Source organism: Natator depressus, chromosome 1 (assembly GCF_965152275.1).
Source record: "Natator depressus isolate rNatDep1 chromosome 1, rNatDep2.hap1, whole genome shotgun sequence".
Classification (NCBI taxonomy): Eukaryota; Metazoa; Chordata; order Testudines; family Cheloniidae; genus Natator; species Natator depressus.
This window is the reverse complement of record NC_134234.1, coordinates 149,733,962-149,756,666: the sequence shown is the minus strand read 5'-3', so window position 1 is coordinate 149,756,666 and position 22,705 is coordinate 149,733,962. Positions and strand designations below refer to the sequence as shown.

Here is a 22,705-nt window from a genome sequence, read left to right as displayed (position 1 = left end):
GTCCCACATTGGCACCTGGACACAACCACACCCAGTGGTAGATACCTCCACCTTGCCTGATACATGTGGTGCTGTGTCTGCCCCACTCCCTTCTAGAGTAGCATGCAGCTGAGAAAGTTTGCCATAGACCAAGTTGGGCTGTGGGTGTGGATGGCTTGGGGAGGATGCATTTGAGGCCAATGTCTCTGACATGGGAAACAGAGGGGAGGGTGTGCTGAGGGTCACTGACACAGGGGACTGGTAACTGTGGCCCTGCCTCAGTACAGGGGGCTGGACTTGATCTCCTTTAAGGGTCTCTTGCATCTCTCCATTTCTAATATTCTATGATCAGAACAAATGGTCTTTTTCTTTTAAATAGTGGTTTTCCACATAACGTGCTTTTAGTACCCAAAATCATTTAGTTCCATTGTAATAAGGTCCAGGCTATTTACAAGCTTGTATGTATTTAAAAAACAAAACAAAACTGTGTGTTCAAGAAAACAGTGATGTCCCTCATTTCAGTGTGGGGATTGAGAGGCAAGCCGTGTGGTGGGGGTCCCAAGCAGTAAACTGCTGCATGTATATCAGGGTGGGATCCTTTGTCTTGTGATTTTGCTGGAGGGCGGGAGGGGAGAGGGCTGTAACAAAATCCTTTCAGTTCACTCCTAGTCCCTTGCAGGCACGCCGAGCTATGCCAGCGTTGGCAAGGTGTAACAGAGAGAGCCCCCCGAGCTGTCTGTCAGAGGTAGGTATTGTCTGCCCGGGACCGGGTATGATAGCCCTGGGGTGTGGGGCTTTGATCGTTTCCAGGCGGGAGACCAGCCAGCGATCAGGGCTCTGAGCGTCCATGGCTCCTACAGGAACTCTTGCAAACTCCGCCAGAGGGAGAACCGAGAGCCGCCTTCAAATGCATCTGAAAGGAGCGAGACTTGGCGGGAGAGGCTGGGAAGGCAGCTGGGCCACAGACTCCCTGCAGCTCGGCGCAGCGTCCCGGGCCGCTGGGGGGCGCGGGCTGGGGGAGCTCAGAGCTGCGGCGGCAGCACGAGGAGGGAGGAGTTTGCGGCGGAGCCCCCGAGCCCACGCGGAGAATGTCTCTGTCCCGCTCCTCCGCCTGCCCCCTTGTCGCTCAGCCTCCGGCGGGGAAGGGACTCAGCCGCGCAACATGGGGAGCCGCTCGCTCTGCTTAGCCTGGCTGCTGGCCTTGGGCGTGTGCCTGAGCCTCGCGTACGAAGGTAGGGGAGCGGGGCGCCTTACCCTGCTGCAGCCGGGGGCGCCTCTGCTGGCGCGGGGGCTCCGGCCAGGGGAGCCTGGGCTGCCTGCCCTGAGGCGCTGCTGCAGCGGGGCAGGGGCTCCGCAGTCACTCGCCTTCCTTTGCAGCAACAGCCCCTGGCCAGGCTCCTCGGAGAGGGACGCGTCCGTTTCTAGCCTCTCTTGGCCCAGCCTAGGTGCGCCCCGCTGGACTCCGGGCGGAGTCCTCCCTCGCCGAGCCCCCCTTCGCCAGGTGTTAGCTTGGCTGCTCCCCTGCGTAGCCCAGCGCCCCCTCCCCCGGCCTGCTGTGTGACTTGGGTTGGGACGGGAGCGGGATACCAACGTGTCTTGATTTCCCTGCGCACAGATAGACTCAGGAGCGGTCCCCTGCCTGGGCTCCTCGAGTTCATTCAAACGCTGGTCTGTTGACGTGGGAGTAGCTGTAAAAATCTCTCGCACAAACTCTTGCAAACATCTAACTTCACCGTAGACTGTAGAGGCGTGCTGGGCATTTCTTGTTGCCCTGGCTGGCAGGCAGTGTTGCAACTCCTTCCCAGCTCCTCTATTGACATTGAAGTCTCGCATCTTTCCAGGACTAAGCCCTGTGCAAACTAGACAGTGAGAGGCAGAGTTACTAGCCTGGAAAGGCTTTCTGTATTTCCATTGAAGTCAGCCCTTTCTGAAGAAAGTACAGTCCTGGGGGTGTGGGGGAGAGGTAACATATGGGATCTCTTAGTTTGCACTAGTAAAATATTAAGTGATCTACACATGTTTTTACAGAAACACAAGCCCAGTATCATCTGCTTTTTAATGTCTTTTTAATATTTATTGATTTTCCATTCTTTGTGGCACCCTCTTACTGTTTGACAAATGTGTGCTATTTTATTTGGCAAACATGGATTTACTTTGTGTTTCTCGTGGCACTGAAAGAAATGAACAAAGCCTTTCTTGTTCTTTTAGCTCCCTGCATTTGTACCAGCATCATAAAAACTATCAGAAGAGGGCTCTTGAAGTAGTGTTTGTTACTTACTTGCTATATGGGAATGTGCAGGAGGTCTGCACACCTATTTTTATTTTATTTTTCTTAATTGCTGGTTCTGAAAAAAGTGGGTTAAAAACATTAAATAAAATTTCTCTGTGACAGAGCTTTTTGGATTATTTGTTTTTAAAACATGCAATTTTTTGGTTTCAAAAAGACAGTGTCTTAAAGAGAAGTGTCTATGTTGGTTCCACAATGCACATTCATGTTGTCAAAGGTTATCAGCCTTCCAAAATAATGGCTACAATAACACTTAAATTAAGGGACCAAAGCCCGCATATCTACCCACTACTCTGCATTTCCTGCTCTGTTGATGCAGGCCTAAAGGTATGGTACCTTGACTCATCACACCTTTTTCCTGTAAAGCTGGTGGAAGACAGTTAAGGTGCACATAGAAGTCCATGTAAGGAGCATGGAATGTCTGTGGTATTTTTAGGTGAGGAGAAGGGCAAATGTGGGACTTCTCAGCTTCCCAATGTTCTTTAAGGATCTCAGTACTTAATATAGGGTTACTGAGGATTTCTTCATCTAGCTTCCCTTCCTGATATCCCATCTGTGACTGGGCACAAAGAGGGTTAATCTTAGTTTACATTTTCAGTGACAGAAAGTTTGCATGGTGATGTAGTTTTGCTTCTTAGTAGTTACAGCAGGTTGCTCTTGTTTGTTTTTGTTTAATTGTTTTAATTTAATTAGAGGTTAATTAACTAAAAGTATTTTAGAATAATCTTGTGAAGTGCCACAACTGGACCATAAATAGGTATGTTGTAGCCATCATACTCCTAAAAAACTGTACTGCACTTATTCTAATGCTGTCTTTCTCAAAGTATCACATGTATTTTATCAAGTTTTAAGCTGGAAACTGAAATTTGCGTTCATTCCCAAGGCAAAAGGAAATCAGAGTCTGTAGCTCTCTGCTCCTTTAAAACAGCTATCTTGCCAAATTAAGGTATGTCAAAATGGTAACAGATCTACCCATCTGAAATTAATGCACAAAAACAAAGCTGTTCAAAACTAATGGGTATTTGTCAATTCAGCTAAGGATGTATTTGTCTAGGATCACAGAAGATAGAAGCAGTAAACAAGTAAATGTGATTCATAATGTAATCCAGGAATCTACAACTGTAGAACCTCTGCTCATTGTTGATATAAGTTGTTTTTTGGGTCCAGGAGCATTCTTTGCTTGAACAATAGTCCTGATCTTTGGGGATAGTAAAATTAGATATGTTTCAAAGTAGCAGCCGTGTTAGTCTGTATCCATAAAAAGAAAAGGAGTACTTAATTTGTTAGTCTCTAAGGTGCCACAAGTATTCCTTTTCTTTTTAAAATTAGATATGTGACTATTATAATGAGCTGAAGTTTGTCTATTTTTGTTGGCATGTTTCAGTTAATTTCCTTCCAACACAAAGATGCTGGAACACAAATTTGCATTGTTTCTGTAATAAACACTAAGGTATTAGAAACATCAATTGCTAATTCAATGAAGTCGACAGAAATATCTGCACTGCCATTTCTCTGAGAGTTGCTGCTGCCAGATTCTGTTTCTTTGCTTGGGAGGACAGTTGAGCGCCTTACATTGCAGGTCATGTTGGTGCTATTCTTTATCTGGTCTGCATGAAAATGCTAATATCCAGTGTTTGGCTTTCCTCTTAAGAGCCGAAACATGTCGCTACTGCTCTGTGTCCAGTCTCTGCTTACCCAGACTTCAAAAATCCAAGTCTTTGCTCATAATCTTTGAGTTGACTGCACAATGGCATGCTTGTCTCAGCTTTCATTGCATTTGAAATTCCAATTTTCCTTTTACTTGTAGTGGCGAAGACTCCGAGGCAGTGAAAATCAGTAGCAACTGTATTGATAAACCTACTGTATAGTTAAAAGATTACACATTCCATTGGCCTTGTCATTTAATATAATAAAAATGTTTGTTTTCTTCTCAAATATTTCTTTTCGGTCAATATAAAATCTACTGTAATTGTAAATAAGTGTTTTCGTTTCTCCCTTGGAGTTACTTTAATCTAGAATTGTCAGCTGTTAAATGTGAAACACCTTTGAGTAGTCATGGATAGACTTTTAAATGATGAATTAAAAAATCTCATTGTGTCAATGCTATATTAAATACAAACAAATCATACTGTACATCCATTTTAACTCTCTGTTGCAGTCAAAGAATTTGGTAATTGGTCGTTTCTGCTGATAAAGAAAAGCACCCTGTGTTGGATCCAGGCAGAGCTTCTGTTATTTCAATAATACTTTGTTACCTAAACATGGAAAATAGTTTCTTTTGGCTACTGCTCTTGAAGTGAGACAGTTCAGCTTGCCAACTTATTAGCAATGCTGTGTTTCTGGGCTCCATATTCTGAATTCAACAATACACAGCATTCAAAAGCAGTGCTCACCCTTTGGGGGCCCTAAGCAGGAATATTTTGAGACATCCCCACAACACATACTAAAAAAGAGAATGGGGAGTCCCTTGAGCTGCTCAGGGCCCTAAGCAATTGCCTAGTTTGCTTATGCCTAGCGCTGGCTCTGACAGTATTCTACACACCACGCTTCAGATACTTACTTTAATCAAGGCATTGTGAAAAGAAGTCTTTGAATAGCGGTTGATGGTTCTGATGGCGTGCAGTAAAAACTACTCAAGTCAAGATTACTTGAACCTTGTTTGGATAATTCTATGGGATATTCACATACTCCTTTATTTTCCTATCACTTTTCCTAATCATCAAAACGATTACAGTGTCAGCTTCAGAATACCTAGATTCCTTGTAACAGGTTCAAATCCCAGCAGGTTAACTCAGCTCTGTCTTTTGGAAGTGGTTAAATTCAGTTCCATGCAGTTTACTGTGGCGAAGTCTTTCTGATGAAGTTTTAAATACAGGAGTCCTTTCTGCTCTTTATTTTATTTTATTCTTTTGGTATTTGGCCCAAATCTTCTTTCCAGGGATTTGAGAGGGAAAATAATTAGTGGAATTCTTCCTTGGAGACTTCTGCTCTTTGCAGTCTCTTCCTGTGGAGGTTCCCTACTCTGATCTTTTTCCTTAGGCAGTGGTAGGCTTTAGGATAGTTCAGCAAGACCGTTAAAGTCCTGAATTGTAACCATTCGAAAAAAAGGTGGTTGTACTGCTCTCATCACCATAGTATCTGAGCACCTTCCAGTAGTGCAGTAACCAGGGGAGGGGACAGATGTTAACAGTGTCTTGAGCGGTAAAGTGATTCCTGTATTTATATATTTCAGCCAGTTCTTTGGGATCCTGGGAATGAAATAATAAGACACTGAATGAGTATATGATATTCATGAGAGGAACTCAATGTGCTCTCTTCTCTCTTCACATCAGTTTCAGTGGATGGAAATGAGGAAAATCATATCTAAAATAAAGTTCATAGTAAGTAGGCACAGTTTTAAAGAAGAGATCTCAGACAGGAACAGAATGTAAGTGACCAGTGGATGGACCATGAATCTTTTGAGTGACTGGCTTGAAGAGAAAGGTATGAAAACAATTTAAGAAGTATTTCAAATATTGAAAACAAAGCAGTCAAAAACTTTTTTAAATTGATTATTTTGAGGAAGGCTATATGTATATACTCACATCATGATATTTCTCAACCTCCTAGTTTGGTTGGTTTTTGAAAAACAATAGCTGTTTTCAAATATTATTATTTGTATTACAGTAATGCCTAGAAGCCACAACTGCTGTACATGCATACAGACAGTCTCTGCCCTGAAGAGTTTTCAACCTAAACAGACAAAGGATGAGAGGGGAAACTGAGAAGAGATGTTAAGTGACTTGCTGAGGTCATGCAGCAGGCTATTGGCAAAATTGGGATTAGAACCCAGCCCCATCTCCTGATTCTCGGTCTAGGGCCCTATCCGCTGGTCCATGCTGTAGAGGAATTCTGGAAATACCTACACTACTTGTGCTGTGAAACACATGGCTTTCAGCTTCCTGTCCTGGGTGTCTGAGAATTGTTTCCAGATAGAGTCTGCTGTCTTTTTTATTAATAATCATGGAGAAAATAGTGTGTGTATGTGGGATCTCTTAGTGCTTTTGGATGTGCATAGACCACTCCTGTCGAGTTCAGTGGCAGCTGCACCCATGAATCGTAATGCAGAACAAGAGTTTTACTTTTGGCCAGCTATGCCTTCTATTTACAGATCCTAATTTCGTGTACCTACAGGAAAGTGTTACAGAAAATGACACAGTACAGTATGCCAAACAGTAAACCATAGTAACCTCTATACGTGACCAATCTTTTTCTGCCCAGCCCACTTTACTGAAAGGTTCCTGCGCAGTAGAGCCGTTAAGTCCTCTGATGGGTAGACTTAGCCTACTAACAATTCAGCAACATCTTGGGAATTTTGTACTGATGAGAAACCAAACATGAGATCATATAAATAAAAGGGCGAGGTTTCAAAAAAATCACTGAGTATACGAGATGGCCAGCTCTTATTTTACCTGCATTAAAATAGACGTCCCTAGCGAGATTCTATAGTGTACATAGAACAACCACATAATGGCTTGGATGGGCATATGTATGCAAGCATTGGGGATGGCAAAGGAGACATGCAAGACAGCTCTTCCTGACAAGTTACTTGCATCTACAAATTAGTGAATCCATTTTATTGGTTGTTACAGTTCATCTCTGCTGCAATAAACAAAGATGCCTATGACTACCTGTCAAGGTTCCTTCCCCACTCTGAACTCTAGGGTACAGATGTGGGGACCTGCATGAAAACCTCCTAAGCTTACTTTTACCAGCTTAGGTTAAAACTTCCCCAAGGTACAAATTAATTTTACCCTTTGCCCTTGGAATTTCCACTGCCACCACCAAACTTTAACTGGGTTTACTGGGAAACGTAGTTTGGACACATCTTTCCCCCCAAAATCCTTCCAACCCTTGCACCCCACTTCCTGGGGAAGGTTTGGTAAAAATCCTCACCAATTTGCATAGTGACCACAGACCCAAACCCTTGGATCTTAGAACAATGAAAAAGCATTCAGTTTTCTTACAAGAAGTAAAGGAATCACCTATGTAAATTCAGGAGGGTAGATACCTTACAGGGTAATTAGATTCAAACATAGAGAATACCTCTAGGCAAAACCTTAAGTTGCAAAAAAAAGACACACAGACAGGAATAGTCATTCTATTCAGCACAGTTCTTTTCTCAGCCATTTAAAGAAATCATAATCTAACACATACCTAGCTAGATTACTTACTAAAAGTTCTAAGACTCCATTCCTATTCTGTCCCCGGCAAAAGCAGCATACAGACAGACACAGACCCTTTGTTTTTCTCCCTCCTCCCAGCTTTTGAAAGTATCTTGTCTCCTCATTGGTCATTTTGGTCAGGTGCCAACGATGTTACCTTTAGCTTCTTAACCCTTTACAGGTGAGAGGATTTTTCCTCTGGCCAGGAGGGATTTTAAAGGGGTTTACCCTTCCCTTTATATTTATGACACTACCATTTGGAATATTAAAGTTACGGATTCGCAAACAATTTGATAATGAGAAGATGCATTTTACTGAGGTTTTGTCATCTCCCATAGATAGCAGTAGGCTAAAATAGTTGTTACAAACAAATGATAGAAAACAAATTCCTTCCGGGAATGTCAGGGCAAATAGAATGGGTACAGTTCAGGTCACATTGTGGCTGAGAAAGATATGGAGTACAAAACCAGGAACACTGTTGTGCCAATGCTCTATTATCATATGAAACTAGTGCATTGAATAAGACACTGAGCTAGGAGTCTGGAGACCTGGTTTCTATTTCCAGCCATGTCATTTATTCATTGTGCAACCTTGGGCAAGTCACTTAGCCTCCCTCTGCTTCAATTGCCCCATCTGTAAAATAGGAATAGTAATAATACCTAGCTCTGTAAAAGTGCTTTGAGATTAATGGATAAAAAGTGCTACATAGGTGAAAAGTATAATTTATGTTTCAGGCACATTTAGATGCTAGAGTAGAGCATATTACTGGAGGTACACGTGGACTTCAGCAGCATTTCAGGCATCTTGACAGCTTTTACAGGCTTTGGATATCTGTGTAAAAGCCATTCAAGCAATGGTCATATGCATTCTTTTACATGGATGTGCTCCAAGTCTAACCAATGAAGCTGGATGTCTTGCTTGTATATATCCAAGTTAAAAATCAAACATTGCTTGAGACTGGGTTACTGCAGAGACGATTCATTGATAATTCCTTGACATGGTATCAGCAGCTGTCTCTGATGCCATCTACGAAGGTGATGAAGACTGTGTTATACAGGGGCTGTGACAGCATCTGGGGCAAAGAATACTAGGTAGCCTCAAACACATGTTTGCTGTTTCAGGTTTCAAATTGGACCTGGTCAGTCTCTGACTTACTTTATTTTGCCGGGAGTGAAATGCTGGGAAATTTTGAGAAATCATCTTTTAATCAAGGCATGGACTTTTATTTAGTTCAGTAAATTAAAAGATTAGTGCATACAGTGTTGCTGGCTGGCAGTGAGCACTCTTCCAATGTTTCTAGCTATTAATTATATTTAAAGGAGCACCATAAAAGTTGTTCAGAGTAAAAAATTATGTTGCAGGACCTTAAAAGTGGTTCCAAATTATATCTCTTAACTTCCATGATTCTGATCTTTGCTGTAACTTGAAATAACTGCTCATTAACTGAGATTTCCTGGAGCTTTAAATAACCTAAACTTCTGATGTATTGTTTTGTCTTCATATGAAGATGGGCAGGGTGATTTCTCATGTTTTTAAGGGGATTCTGTCAACATGAAACTGCTCAGTTTTACAAAACGAACAAATCATTCTGATGAAGTTGTCCTGCCCCTAAGTTCCCCTGTAATATGTTTTAACTCGTTTGGCCAGGTTTCTTGTTGTGGGTGGGCTTTCTTGCTCGCTCGTTTGTTTTAATGTTTTTCTCCTTTCTTTTGCTATGCAAAAGACACAGGTAAACAAGCGAAAGTGACTATACAGGGAAAAGTAGATACTGACTTGACACGAAGTGCTGTCAAATGCAGAAAATAAACTTTAAAAAGAGAAGAATATTTCTCTTTCTCAGTCATAGCAGAGTAACTCCTTGCTTAACGTTGTAGTTATGTTCCTGAAAAATGCGACTTTAAGCGAAACGATGTTAAGCGAATCCAATTTCCCCATGAGAATTATTGTAAATAGGGGGGGTTAGGTTCCAGGGAAATTTTTTTCACCAGACAAAAGACTATAGATATAGATATATACACACATGCACAGTATAAACGTTAAACAAACCATTTAATACTGTACACAGCAATGATGATTGTGAAGCTTGGTTGAGGTGGTGAAGTCAGAGTGTGGAAGAGGATGGGATATTTCCCAAGGAATGTCTTGCTGGTAAATGATGAACTAGCTTTTGGCTGAGCCCTCAAGGGTTAACCCATTGTTGCTAATGTAGCCTCACACTCTACAAGGCAGCATGAATGAATGGAGGGAGGGGAGACAGCATGGCAGACAGAGACAAACACCCTGTGTGTGAGAGAGAGAGAGATGCGCATTGCCCCTTTAAGTACACTGACCCCACTCTAAGTACAGTGCCTTGTTAAGCAGATCAGCAAGTTGAGATGGCAGCTGCTCCCAGGAAGCTCCCTCCGTCCTGAGCCTGTCGTGTCTCTCCCCCCCGGCCCCCCCACAAATGGAGATGGGGTAAGTGGGGTGCAGGAGCAGGGGGGAGGGGGACACCTTGACATTAGCCTCCCTCTCTTCCCTCCCCTGCACAGCAAGCAGGAGGCTCCCGGGAGCAGCTCCAAGGCAGAGGGCAGGAGCAACACACGGCAGTGTGGGGAGGGACAGCTGAACTGCCTGGCAATTGATAGCCTGCTGGGCGGCTGCTACACAGGGAACTTAGGGGAGCGGGGAGCTGATGGGGGGCTGCCGGTTCACCCTGGTTCCAAGCCCCCACCAGCTAGCTCCACCGGGCTGCTCTTCCTGCAAGCAGTGGACAAATCAGGCAGCTGCCAAACGACGTTATAAGGGAGCATTGCACAACTTTAAACAAGCATGTTCTCTAACTGATCAGCAACGTAACAACGTTAACCGGGACGACTTTAAGTGAGGAGTTACTGTATAATATTAGGGGTTACTTGGTAGCAATGCTTTTTTTTTTTCTCAAAGAGAAATGTTTAAGTTGATGTCCATGCTATAAATCCTGCATAGTGAAGAGAGAAAGGGCTTTTAGGATGGGAGTGATAAAGTAAGATGACCAGCATGCATAGCTGAATATATCAAACAACTTGATACCAGCTAATATTAACATTGGACGTTTCTGCTGAAAAGATTATTCCATGAGAAAAGAATCACTAGTGGTTTTATGGTCTGAGCTGGTGTTTCTGTTCACTTCTGTTGTATCTCAGGTGTCAGAGTAGCAGCCGTGTTAGTCTGTATTCGCAAAAAGAAAAGGAGTACTTGTGGCACCTGAGAGACTAACCAATGTATTAGTCTCTAAGGAGCCACAAGTCCTCCTTTTCTTTTTGTTGTATCTCAGCTTGTCTTTCTAACAACTTCTGGATGTGTTGCTGCCACCTAATACTCAACATGCCAGCCTTCGTGGTCCATTTGTTAAATTTTGAAACACACCCCTTCACACTTTTTCTCACACTCTGAATGAGCTCCCTTTAAACATCTGCAAAACTACCTCTTTGTCCTCCTTCAAATCCTTTCTTAAAACTCTCCTTTGCGACGATGTCTGCAAACTACTTGACAACGGTTAGGCTGCTGGTGTGCTGAAACCAACAGCCTATCATGCTGGCCAGTGTTGTCTCATTTGTATGTGCTGCTCCCCTTGTTTGTTTTTATTATGTTTACCTATTGTCTCTTGGCTTATACTTAGATTGTAAGCTCTCTGGGGCACAGACGATTGTTTAGGTCTGTGTTTGTACAGTGTATAGCACAATGGGGTCCTGATCTGTGACTGGGGCCTCATGGCACTACCCCAGAACAAATAATAATAAAGAACATAGGCATTGACTTTTATTTTTTCCCCAGGTGCTCCACCCCCACTCTGCCCTAAGACCCTGGCCCTGCTCAGTCCCTCCCCCCAAGGCTCCTCCCTCTCCCTGCCCCCGCTCCACCCCCTCCCCGAGGCCTTTGCCCACCTGCCGCTCACTGCTTTCCCCCTCCCCTAAGCTCCTCCCCGAGCCACTGATCAGCTCTTTGGCGGCGCCCACGGAGCTGGCTCCTAGGATAAAGAATATCATTTCCAAAACACTTTCCTGCTAAGTCCTCTCCTTGTATCCCTTTTGTTACTTCTGAAAACACTGTCTATCCTACCACCCGTTTCTCAGTCTTGGCGCTATCTTCAACTCCCCCTCTCTCTCTTTTTCCCCTCATAGGTTAATATAGCAGTCCCGTTCGGGGGGCGGAGGGGGTACACTTCCAAGCTCCACCCCCAAGACAAATGCCATCCATTTGAGATGTCTAAATGAGGGACCATTCATAGCAGACAGGGCCCTTGTTTAAAATATGATCCTATGTGCTCTACTGGGCTCCTTGGGTTTGCGTGTGCTTTGGTGGGGCTAGCAGGGCTCTGCAGGCCTGGCTTTCCCAGGGTGGGGCTTGGAGACCCTTCCTTCTCTTTCCAGACACATGCATTAATCCACACTGAAATAGATAACTTATCATTTTTGGGCACCTTGCTGAGAGAGGGACATGGCCTTTTCACACCTCCCCGGTGTATTGTTTCAGCTGGCCCTCTGCAGAGCTAGGCTGACATCATCACATGGGTTATGCTCGTTCAATCTCCTCAGCATTATCTTCATAATCATAAGGGCTAGTTTATTAAATTAAAGTGTAAGTTGTGGAGTACAACATGGCAGCCCCTGCAAAAATACCACGTTGCTGAGACACTGCAAACCACTCCAAGTCAAGGCGGGTTAAATAGGACATTTTTTGTGACGTTGTTTTGTATCCTATTCAGTCAGTAGGGGCCTGATCCAAAGCCCATTGAAGTCAATGGAGAGACTTCTATTGGATTCCATGGGCTTCTGATTAGGCCCTGTAAGAGCCCAGGGCAAACCGCCCTGTCTAAATCAGGCTGGGCATATGAATGAAAATGGGGAGAGCGTATGGATGCATGAAATGTTCACACATCATTTTTCCTTTCTGAGATAGCTTAAACATTTGTGTGCTACTTACGCTCCTCTTCAAGAGTAATGGAACCTGACAGCTCTGATGCTGCAGGTAGCTTTCAGAGACGCAGTGATGGTATTCTCTGATATGAGAAATTGCAATTGCTTTCTTGAGGAGAATGCATAGTCTGGTAGTTCCTCTAATTAGCCCTCTGTAGATAATATAGGTATGTTGAAATGGGTTATTAATATTTACTGCATTGTTTCAGCCACCACAGCTTCCAGATTTCAATTATAAATGTATAAAAATGCTTTAAGAAGTCAGAGGAGAGCTTTGCAGCTTTACAACAGCATGGCTGAAGATGAGTTAGACATAAATTGCATGATCTTTTGTTTCAGAAAGTGTTGTGGCTAACGTTTATCACCATGTGTGAATATTAAATATGTGTGCATTTGAATAACTTTCATGAATGAGTTAGAAAATTATTTTCTACAACTTGCTCTGAAGTTGCTCAAGTTAGGCAGAGGAGACCATTATCACTGTAGAAGGTTTTCTCGATGATCTTGCCAATTTGTACTTCTTGCACAACTTTACATGGACAGCATTATTCAAATCATACATTTGAGAAGACTGGTTAAAGCAGCTGGCCCTTAGAACTACAGTATAAATACATCTGAGATTTCAAGGGATGTAATGAAGAGTTTGGTGTGTAGGTTGTCAGTTTGTGATAAAGCTAGACAAATATATTATGTTCCACCCCCACCCCTCATTCTCTTGTTTGTCTTTTCAGGAAATGCCATTTCCTTTTAAGGAACAAGAAGTAGACATTTGGGACATACGGACCCTAAGAATAGCATCATAGTTTGAATGTAGTTGTGTATTCATTCTATCAGTCAGGTTTCTTCAGCACTGCTTTGTCATGCTGAATGGTTTACCAAAAGCCTACAGTTAACCAGCGTGGGCTGGCAAAATATGAGTCAGTGTTAACCATGTCTGACTGTACCACCAATGTTAAACCTTCCAGGGACTGTGGTCCATGCTGGCATCATTCAAAGGATCTTTGTCAGACTTGTTGCCATGGTCTTGCCACCTAGGATGAGACATTGTCTCCAACTTATGTCAGAGCTGAGTTATAAGCCTAAATAAGTTACAGTTTCCTCTGGAGTTTTTAACTTTGGGTCAGTGGGAAAAAAAAGCTTCAAAGTAATTGCTGCATATTTATAAGGAATATTTAATTTGAATCTCATCATCTGAATACATGCATTCTTTCTGTCTGGCTTCTCTATGTCACTCACAAGTAAAACAGGCCACAATTAATATGCATTCATCTGGCTATTTTATAAGATTAAAAACACATTAGGATTGAAAACAGTCCATGTACCAGACATTCCCTATGCTGGAGACTAAATGTTCTAGCCAGAGGCATATCCCAAAGACTGAATGTTCACCTCCAAGTTCCAGAGGCGATGCCCTGGTGGGAAATCCAGTCTCCTCAGCCTCCACACGCTCCCAGTGGCTAGGATATTGGGTGTCCTGCCAGGGTGCATCTCTGGACCCTGACTGGGGCCACCATCTTTCATATCAGCTTCTGGTTAGTTTGATAAATGTTTGATAAATGTGAAGTCCCTTCTCCTCTCTGCACTCTACCTCTGGCTGTTGGAAGTAAGAAAGAGCTTTCTCGCCAACCCCCAAATATCCAGAGCTTCCAGTTAGTTGTGGGGAGTCTGCTACTCTCTCCCTTCACTACCATTTGTTTTGGGGTTCTTTTCCTTCCCATAAATACCTATTGAGAACTCCACAACAGCAACATAGGTAAGCGCCATGTCAATTTAACTCTGCTGCTGCTTGGGAAAGCTACATATGCAGTAGCCTACCTCAGCTGCTGATATGTAGTGTTCCCCAGGAGCAGCAGCTACAACAAGGTTAAATTGACTTGGCTCTTACCTGTGTTGCTGTTGTAAGGTTCTGAATAGCAACTGTGAAACTGACCAACATCTTGTTAATTTCACTCTGCCACTGCTTGCTTCACTTCCATCCCTTCCTGAGCTCAGTCCCCTGAGTCTCAAGTGAGCCCTCTGTTTGTATGCTTTTCCAGATCTTACAGATACGATGTGAAGTGGAATTATACTTACTGATATCATTTTTAGAAAAAATTGCAGGTCAGTTTTAAAAACATAGTCTAAGTAAGGTTAAATCCCTCCTTTTTGTATGAACAATCATTTGTCCTTGGTAGAAAACTGCCTGGTCTCCAGTATATTTTCTTCATCATTGTATTAGAATAAAAGAGACAATATATTGAAGGCAGCATGTTACAGCTGATAGGATACTAGATTGGGAGTCTGGTTCCATTCACATCTCTGCTATTGACTCATTTTGTGGCCTTGGGAAACCTGTTTAACCACTCTGGTCCAGATCTTCAAAGGTATGTCAGTGCCTAACGCCTGTTGATTTCAGTGGGTGTTGGGGTGCATAAATAACTTTGAGGATCTAGACCTCTGTGTCTGTTTTCCCCTCGGTAAAGGAGAGATAATGATATTTGTCCCCCATGATAAAACACTTTGAGAGCTTTGGCTGAAAAGCACTGCGTAAGTGCCAAATACTCTTGTTACTGTTATATGTGCAGTGCATCATAATAATTGAAAACACATGCAGAATTTACACTCTGTTTAGTTACAAAACCTTCACAAAGAGCTCTTGAGCTATTTTTAGATCTGAGATCTCCTTGTCTCTGAAAATGTGAGATTCATGACTAGCATCATGCCTTGGAGTGTCATGTCTACCATCTTCTCAAACAGTTTTTCCTCTGTCTTTTTATGGTTTTGTTTACAGCTCTTTGACACACATTCCATTATTTTTTTAAAATTATCAGAAACCACCCTTTAAAATATATTGGTTTAGCGTTTAAATGTGATGAGTACTTGATAATATATTTAAGTAATTTGATATAAAATCTTTTTGGGGAGACACAGCAATGACAACCATAACAGTAGACAGGTTTTCTGTGATGGAATTTTCATCTGGCTGCTCCATATTCTGAGGCCTGGTCTACACTACAAAGGTCAGCGTAAACTGCCTTGCATCAAACTAGTTGCATATGTGTCTACACTTATATTTGTCTCCCAATGACGTAAGCGCTCTGTCGTGGTGACACAGTAGCACTACCTCCCGAAATGGCATAGTGCCATAGTCAATGTACTGAGGTCGAAGCAGTGCGAGTGTGCTCAGTGCATTACCTATGTCAACCCTAACAGTCCTCCAGCAGCTGTCCCACAATGCCCGACACTGACCACTCTGGTTACAGTATTGAACTCATTGCTCAGGGGTCACAGAGACTGAAAGCCTGCCCCCCCCCTCCTTAAAACCCTGAAAATTTTTTAAATGCCTTTTCCTGATAGCCCAGCTTGGCGAGCATATCAAGCTGTTTCCCACTGTTGTGTGTAACTGCCCAGCTGACCAGCCTGGAGTTGGCAGGCGAGATTGGATCTCCTGGAGCTGTGGGGGAGAAGAGGCCGTGCAGGCACAGCTACAGACCAGCTGTAGAATTGTGGCCATCTACGAGCAGGATGCAGGAGAATGAGTATGAATGGGACCAGGCGCAGGGTTGTGTGAAAGCGAAGGAGCTGCGGCAGGCAGACCAGAAGGCCAGGGAGGCCAGCCATTGATCCAGTGCTGAGCCACAGACCTGCGTTTACAAAGAGCTACATGCTGTACCTGGTGGGGAGCCCACCACCACCCTGCCGGCCACTCTGGATACCTCTGAGGAGCCCGGAAAACAGACCCTGCCATGAACACAAAGAAGGAGGAGGTGGTGGATGGGGGACATGCAACTGTGGGGGGTCCAGCTGTGCCTTGTGCCAGGATCTTCACCGTAGTTCAGTCAATCCTGGCAGTCGAGTCTGGGCAAGCCCAGTGGAGGGGAAGAAACCATGGGTAAGTGTGTATATGTATTTCCCATTACAGTGATGCACACAGCTATTGACTTTTCATTAATCTGCTTGTACCAGAAGATGTACCAGTACAACAACATGAGGTAGCGCTGTTATCCGCTTTTCACTCCCCTGTGGAGTTAGGCAGAGGGGCCATGCAGAGCAATTTGTTTGTATACAGGGATGTCCCTCGAATCTCCTGAGAGATCTCGATGCAACTTTCATGGAAATACTCTGCAATCCTCTCCAAAGGGCTTCTAGGGATGGCAGCCATATGTCTTTCTCCACAATAGGACACTCTCCCATACGAGCCTGCAGTAACTTTGGCAGGCACCATTGCAGTACGCAGGCTAGCAGCATACAGGCCAGCACGGCTTCGGGGTGCCAGTAGCAGCTGTGCTCTCTGTGCCTGAGGAGTGAGATATCTGCTAAAATCACCAGCACCTGTGGACAGTGGTACCAGTATTCAGTGCCATTGCCATATCCTCAAAAGTTTCATGTGACCAAACAGTTCCCTCCTTATTTCCCTCACCCCTGGTAGGCCATACTCACCAGGGCTGGTGCCGTGAGTGGTGCCATGCACAATCTCCACACCTGCGGAATGCCTGAGCCAGATAAGGAAGAGAAGGAAGAGGACTTGGGCTGACATGTTCAATGAGAGCCTGCCAGCCAGTGCTGCTTCGGACCTCGAGCAGAAGGCCTGGAGGATGAATATTTCAGACTGTATGGAGAGAGAGGCCCAGGAGTCCCAGCAGGAAAAGGAGATGTAGATCCACCAGGACATAATGGGGATTTTTGGGCAGCAAACACAGATGCTGCAGACTGTTGTGGACCTACAGGTTCAACAATCACAGGCTCGCCTCCCTTTGCAGTACATGGAGAACTCTGTTACAGCACCTCCCTACACCCCCCTCAACATTCCCAAGTGGCATCAGCAGCTGCATCCCTACCTCTACTAATCCACACCGGGGGAGAGTAAAGACAACCACAGCATTACATATAGTGACCTGTGAATGCCACAGTGGTTGCATGTGTAGCCAAAATGGACATGAACGTTCTTTCCCTTGTTAAGTTCTGTTCCATTAATTGCACAGATTTTTCTTTGCACTGGTTGTGCTACTCAATAAAATTCTATTCTTTGGAAAATAATTCATCTTTATTAGTTCATAACATATTCTGCATAATGCCCCTAGTGGTACAGAAAGCACCCACTTGTTCTTGTACAGTGTGACAGAACTTATAGGATCAATGACAAACACAGTTTAATAATTATAAATGTACAGAAAGCACCACAAAATTGATAGGTGCATTAACAGTGTTATATTTGTAGATGTGCACCATGCACCACACAATTCCTAACAGGCCCCCAAACTGCAGGGCCAGGTAAAGCACAGTATACCAACACATTACTGTTAGAGTTTTTTTTTCAAGGCCTCCTTCAGCTGTATAGCTCCGTGTTAAGCTCTTCTAATATCCCTTGTGTCTGGTTGTTTAAATTCAGCAGACAGCCACTCCACCTCCTCCCTCCACCCCAGAGGCAATGTTCCCCCTTTTGCCTCACAGATATTATTCAGGACACAGCAGGCAGCTATAACCATTGCAATATTTTTCTCACAGAGAACCAGTCTTGTGAGTTAAGAATGCCACCATACCTTTAGCCTATCAACAGCACGTTCAACTGTCATTCTGCATGTGCTAAGCCAGTAGTTGAATCTTTCCTTTGGGTACTGTTGAGGTGGCTGGTGTATGGCTTCATGAGCCACGGAAGCAAGAGGTAGGCTGGGTCCCCCAGGATCACTATTGGCATTTCAACATCACCAATGATAATCTGCTGGTTGGGAAAGGAAGTCCCTGCTTGCAGTTTTCTGAGGAGTCCCGTGTTCTTGAAGATAAGAGCATTATGCCTCTTCCCTGATCAACTCATGCTGATGTTGGTGAAATGTCCCTGGTGATCCACCAATGCTGCATAACCATACAAAAGTAGCCCTTTCTGTTGATATACTTTGGGGCAAGGTAGGCTGGTGCCAAAATAGGGATATGCATACCATCAATTGCTCCACTGCAGTTCGGGAACACCCTTGCTGCAAATCCATTCCCTATGTTCTGCACATTGCTGAGGTCACAGTCCTGCATAGCAGGAGGTGATTAATGATCCTGCCCACTTGCATAACAGCAGCCCCCACCATGGATTTTCCAACTCAAAATTGATTTCCCATGACCAGTAGTAATCCAGTGTTGCACATTTCCACAGTGCAATCGCTATTCATGTTTCCAACATAAATGCAGCTCTCATTCTGGTGTCCATGCGGTGGAGGGCTGGGGCAAGCTTGGCACACAAATCCAGGAATGTGGCCTGTCACATCTGAAAGTTCTGCAGCAACTGCTCATTGTCCTAAGCCTGCATTATGATGTGATCCCACCAGTCAGTGCTCTTTTCTTGGGCCCAGAAGCAGCACTTTGCTGTTTGCAGCTGCTCTGTGAATGCCAGCAACAACCTCAACTGGTTTTAACTATGTCCCACAGCAAACTGTCCTCCATGAAATCTTTGTGCTGATGTGGTTCTCGCGGCTCCGCAAATACCGGAAGATTGTACATCCTGTGCTTACAACGCTTGTGACAATAGTACAGAGCAGTGCAGGCTTCATGCTTCTGTCAGAGATGGTGGACAGCGAGGAGGGCCATGTGGGTTCATAGGATTTTTTTAGAAGGCATGAAAATTATGGGATATGGATGACATTATAGGGTGAAGAAAGTTGCATGCTCGGAACTTGACCCTTTGCTCCCAGTCAGCCCTGTGCAACTTGTTTCTGCCCTCCGCCCCATGCATTGCCAAAACTTCCCAAAAGACAGGGCACTGGACAGTGGCAGTTTGCACACTGGGATCCTTACCCCATGGTGCACTGCACTGTTATCAACACAAGCACTCCTGGTGAGTATATGCAACCCGATGCAAGGAGCCAAATATGCACTTGCATGAGCGATATACTAACTGCAGCAGCTTTATGCCAACGTAACTTGCGTCAGCCATAGTTTGTAGTGCAGACATGGCCTGAGTGCCTGTAGAACAGAGTGAAGTGATAATTCCAGAAATATCAGCAACATTAATTATCTCTGGCTTTTTGATGGTGGTGGAAAGGAGGTAGTAGCACATTTGACACCTTAATCAAAGACTCAGAAGGCAACTGTGGTAAATAATAATTCATCTGAATGATGATTATCACTGCTTTATCAGAAAATAAAAATGTTCACATTTTTTTGTTATGATTTTGAACTATTTTGACAAAAAGATCTTTCTGATTGGCAGTTGTGTGCTTGGGTTTATGACTGAATGCTCAATACAAGACTATATTAATCAAATTACTATGCTTTTAGATGGTTTAGGATGGCATTTCAGACCTCTTGGGCATGATGGCAAAGTGTGTTGATCAGAGAAACTCATTTTGTGCCTGAAAGTCCATTTGATTATGCTCAGTTAAATTAGATATTCTTAAGAAATAGGTGGGCAAGAATGTCGTATTCTTAGAATTTATTGTGTTTTTCAGCATTAATAATTCAAGTGTATGTTTTATTACATACAAACTGTATTTTAAATGAACAAAAACACTCAACTGGTACCCTTTAAAAGATAACAAGGAATTAGAATGTACAGTACAGCACAGAGGGAACCCGAATAGCCCTAAATTGGAGCCAAAGCTGGGGAAATGGAAGTAAGTCTCCCATCAAGTCTAAATGGACTCACAACAATAAGCCCCTATGATGAAAATGAAATAGATTATTTCTTAATTTATTGTAATATGTCGTCTTAGGACAGCCCTAGAATATTCCTTCTTCTCTGGATGCTTAACAAAGTCATTCTTCCATTATTACAGAAGGGAATGGAAGAAAGAAAAGAGAACTTGCAGTTCATAATTGACATGCTGTAGAATGACATTTATTATTACTGTAGTTATTATTTATGTGTGCTGTAGTAGTTCCTGAAGATCTCAATCAAACTCAGGGCCCTGTTATGCTGGACAGACCCACAGGAAATCATGGTCTCTTCCCCAAAGAGTTTGGAATCCTATCTGAAGCAAGACACAGCAATTTGTGAGTGTGATAGACAAAGCAGGGAAGTGTGGGTGGGAGGGCAATGGTAAAAACTTGTGGTTATGTTGTTAGATATTGCATAGTTGGTGGTTTCAAATCATCCAATTTAAATAAATCAACTAAAAAACCTGATTCATTGGGCTGTTCAACCAACTGCAGATTTTTCAAGTTCCCATGAGAACTGACACACAACAGCCTGGTATTGATTAGATCTTCCCCACAACTGCTTTGAAAGCTGTATTATTTTATTCTCAAATAGGCTCTTTGTCCCAGATCCACAAAAGTACTTAGGCACCTCCACCTCAGACGTAGGCCCACAAAACTCCCACCAAATGCTGTTGGTGCCTAAACTGTCTCAGCACCTAAATTTGCAGGGTAAAATGTCCCTAGGCACTTACGTTTCTGCCTCTGGGCGTGTGCAGTGCTGCCTCACTCTAGGCATCCAGATGCCTATTTCCCACCTAGGCCCTAGTATGATCCACAAATCGAGGGTAGACAGGCATTCATCTGCCTTAGTCGTGTGTGGGACCCTTTGCTTGATCCTATGCTGATAGATGTTGAGTTGTTTGAAACTGCCACAGGACTGGTTTTGCTGCTACTGGGAGAATACTACAAAGCCATCCATTGCAGGGGGAGGTGAAGGGAAACAGTGCTGGGGGTAAATGGTAACAGGATTGAATGAGCTAAAAATAAGGCCTATTGAACCCCCTTTCTGTAGGACGTTCAGGCTAACTTGGTTTCCAGTTTAAATTGGTATGGTTTAAAGTGATGCCGTACATACCTAATTAGGTAACACTGACTAAAGCATGCAAAATACAATAATTACGGAGCAGCCTGCTTACTCAGCATAGGGCCTAATCCTGCATTCGGTGTACACCCAAAATTCCCATCAATTTCAGTCAGAGTTTTGCACGCATGGGAAATGCAGGATTGGTCTTATATCCTATGTTCAGGGCAGCAGGCCAGGATTGCACCTCTCTCTAACTTGTATTATCAGACAGGCAGGAAACATTTTGTATATGTCCTACCCAATTTACAAAACAAAAAGGAGTACTTAGAACTAGACAGGAACTTGGATACATTGACCAACCTGGCATTCTCACTCAGGGTCTCATCATGCTCCAGTTGAAGTCAGTCCCAAGGCTCCCATTGATCTCAGTGATTCAGAATCAGGCCCTTAGTCAGCATTGTAAACAGGAAGCAAATGCATTCAATCAAGAAATCCAGGTAGAGTCAGTTCCCTGGCTTGACAGTGTCTATGTGGTCCTAGCCATTGTTAAGCTTTTTCCAGGGGCTATGCTGCCTTCACATCTGACAAGAGAGGCTCTTTCTTCAGTAGGTACAGAAGTGCAGTGTCCATGTTCTTCCATTACCCAAAAGGATTTTTCAGGTCAGAAATTAAAACTGTTACCTTTTGTGAGACCATGGTGCCTTCTGTACCCCATCACTATTGCTCAAGTCCACCACAACTTTTATGAATGTGGTCACTCCTCCATTTTTCCCTCCTGTGAGGTGCAGGTGATTTCTAAAAGGGAGTCTTGACCTTTTTTCCATCATATTAGGATGTACTTTGGTGTACCTTTCCACACTACTCTGATGTTTCCATACCCAGGGGCAATCCTAGGTGTCTCAGATTTTTTTTGTCCCCAAATGAATCTCTCTACCTCCAGCTTGCTTTACAAATAGTGACTTTTAATAATACTTTGTACAGCAGTTTAATTTTCCTGTGGTTACTTTTATTTCCTTAATACCCTGCCACTGTACTTTGTCCAGTGAGAGTAATACGCTCCCTTCATGTGTCTATCGGGTCCATCAAGTCTAGCAGAGAAGCTTGAATTTTGTCAGCATGTCTCTCTAAATGTGCAAACTCTAAAAGTTCCAGAGTGAATTTTTCAGACTTTGATGTCTCTGTGTCATGAGGACTATGGGGTGAGAAATATAATGTGGTCCAGATTCTTTGTTCTGTGAGGCAAGCAATATGTCGCTTTTTCTCACCCTAACCCCCACCCCCACCAAAATTCCTTAGATATGGGATAGCTTAAACATTATCTCGGCAATAGCTTATGAAGATTATAAAATGGTGTCAATAAAAACTATAAGAACAAGCAAAACTGTAAATCTTTTTTTAAACTCCCGAAGAAAACAGCTGTTTTTCTCTGAATTTGGCCACCCTTCCTGCCCCGATCTCCATTCTAACCTTCTTAGGATCTGTGGATGCTTTGTGTGCAGTGTGTATGATGTTTGGACCTTTCTTGCATTCTGTACTAAATAAGTGTTGACACCTGACTCTCATATTTCAGTAATCAAGGGATCATATTCTTTTATGGCAAGTAATAACTTCAAAT

The 22,705-nt window shown here is 43.5% G+C and overlaps 1 protein-coding gene across 1 annotated transcript in view; it reads left to right on the top strand.

The window, feature by feature from the left end:
* The first annotated feature begins 826 nt into the window (after window positions 1-826).
* SRPX (sushi repeat containing protein X-linked) overlaps window positions 827-22,705 on the top strand; it is a 68,975-nt gene continuing 47,096 nt past the window's right edge. The window contains 3 exon segments of the mRNA XM_074946268.1: window positions 827-863; window positions 866-1,029; window positions 1,031-1,211. Coding sequence (XP_074802369.1) covers window positions 827-863; window positions 866-1,029; window positions 1,031-1,211 — 382 coding nt within the window.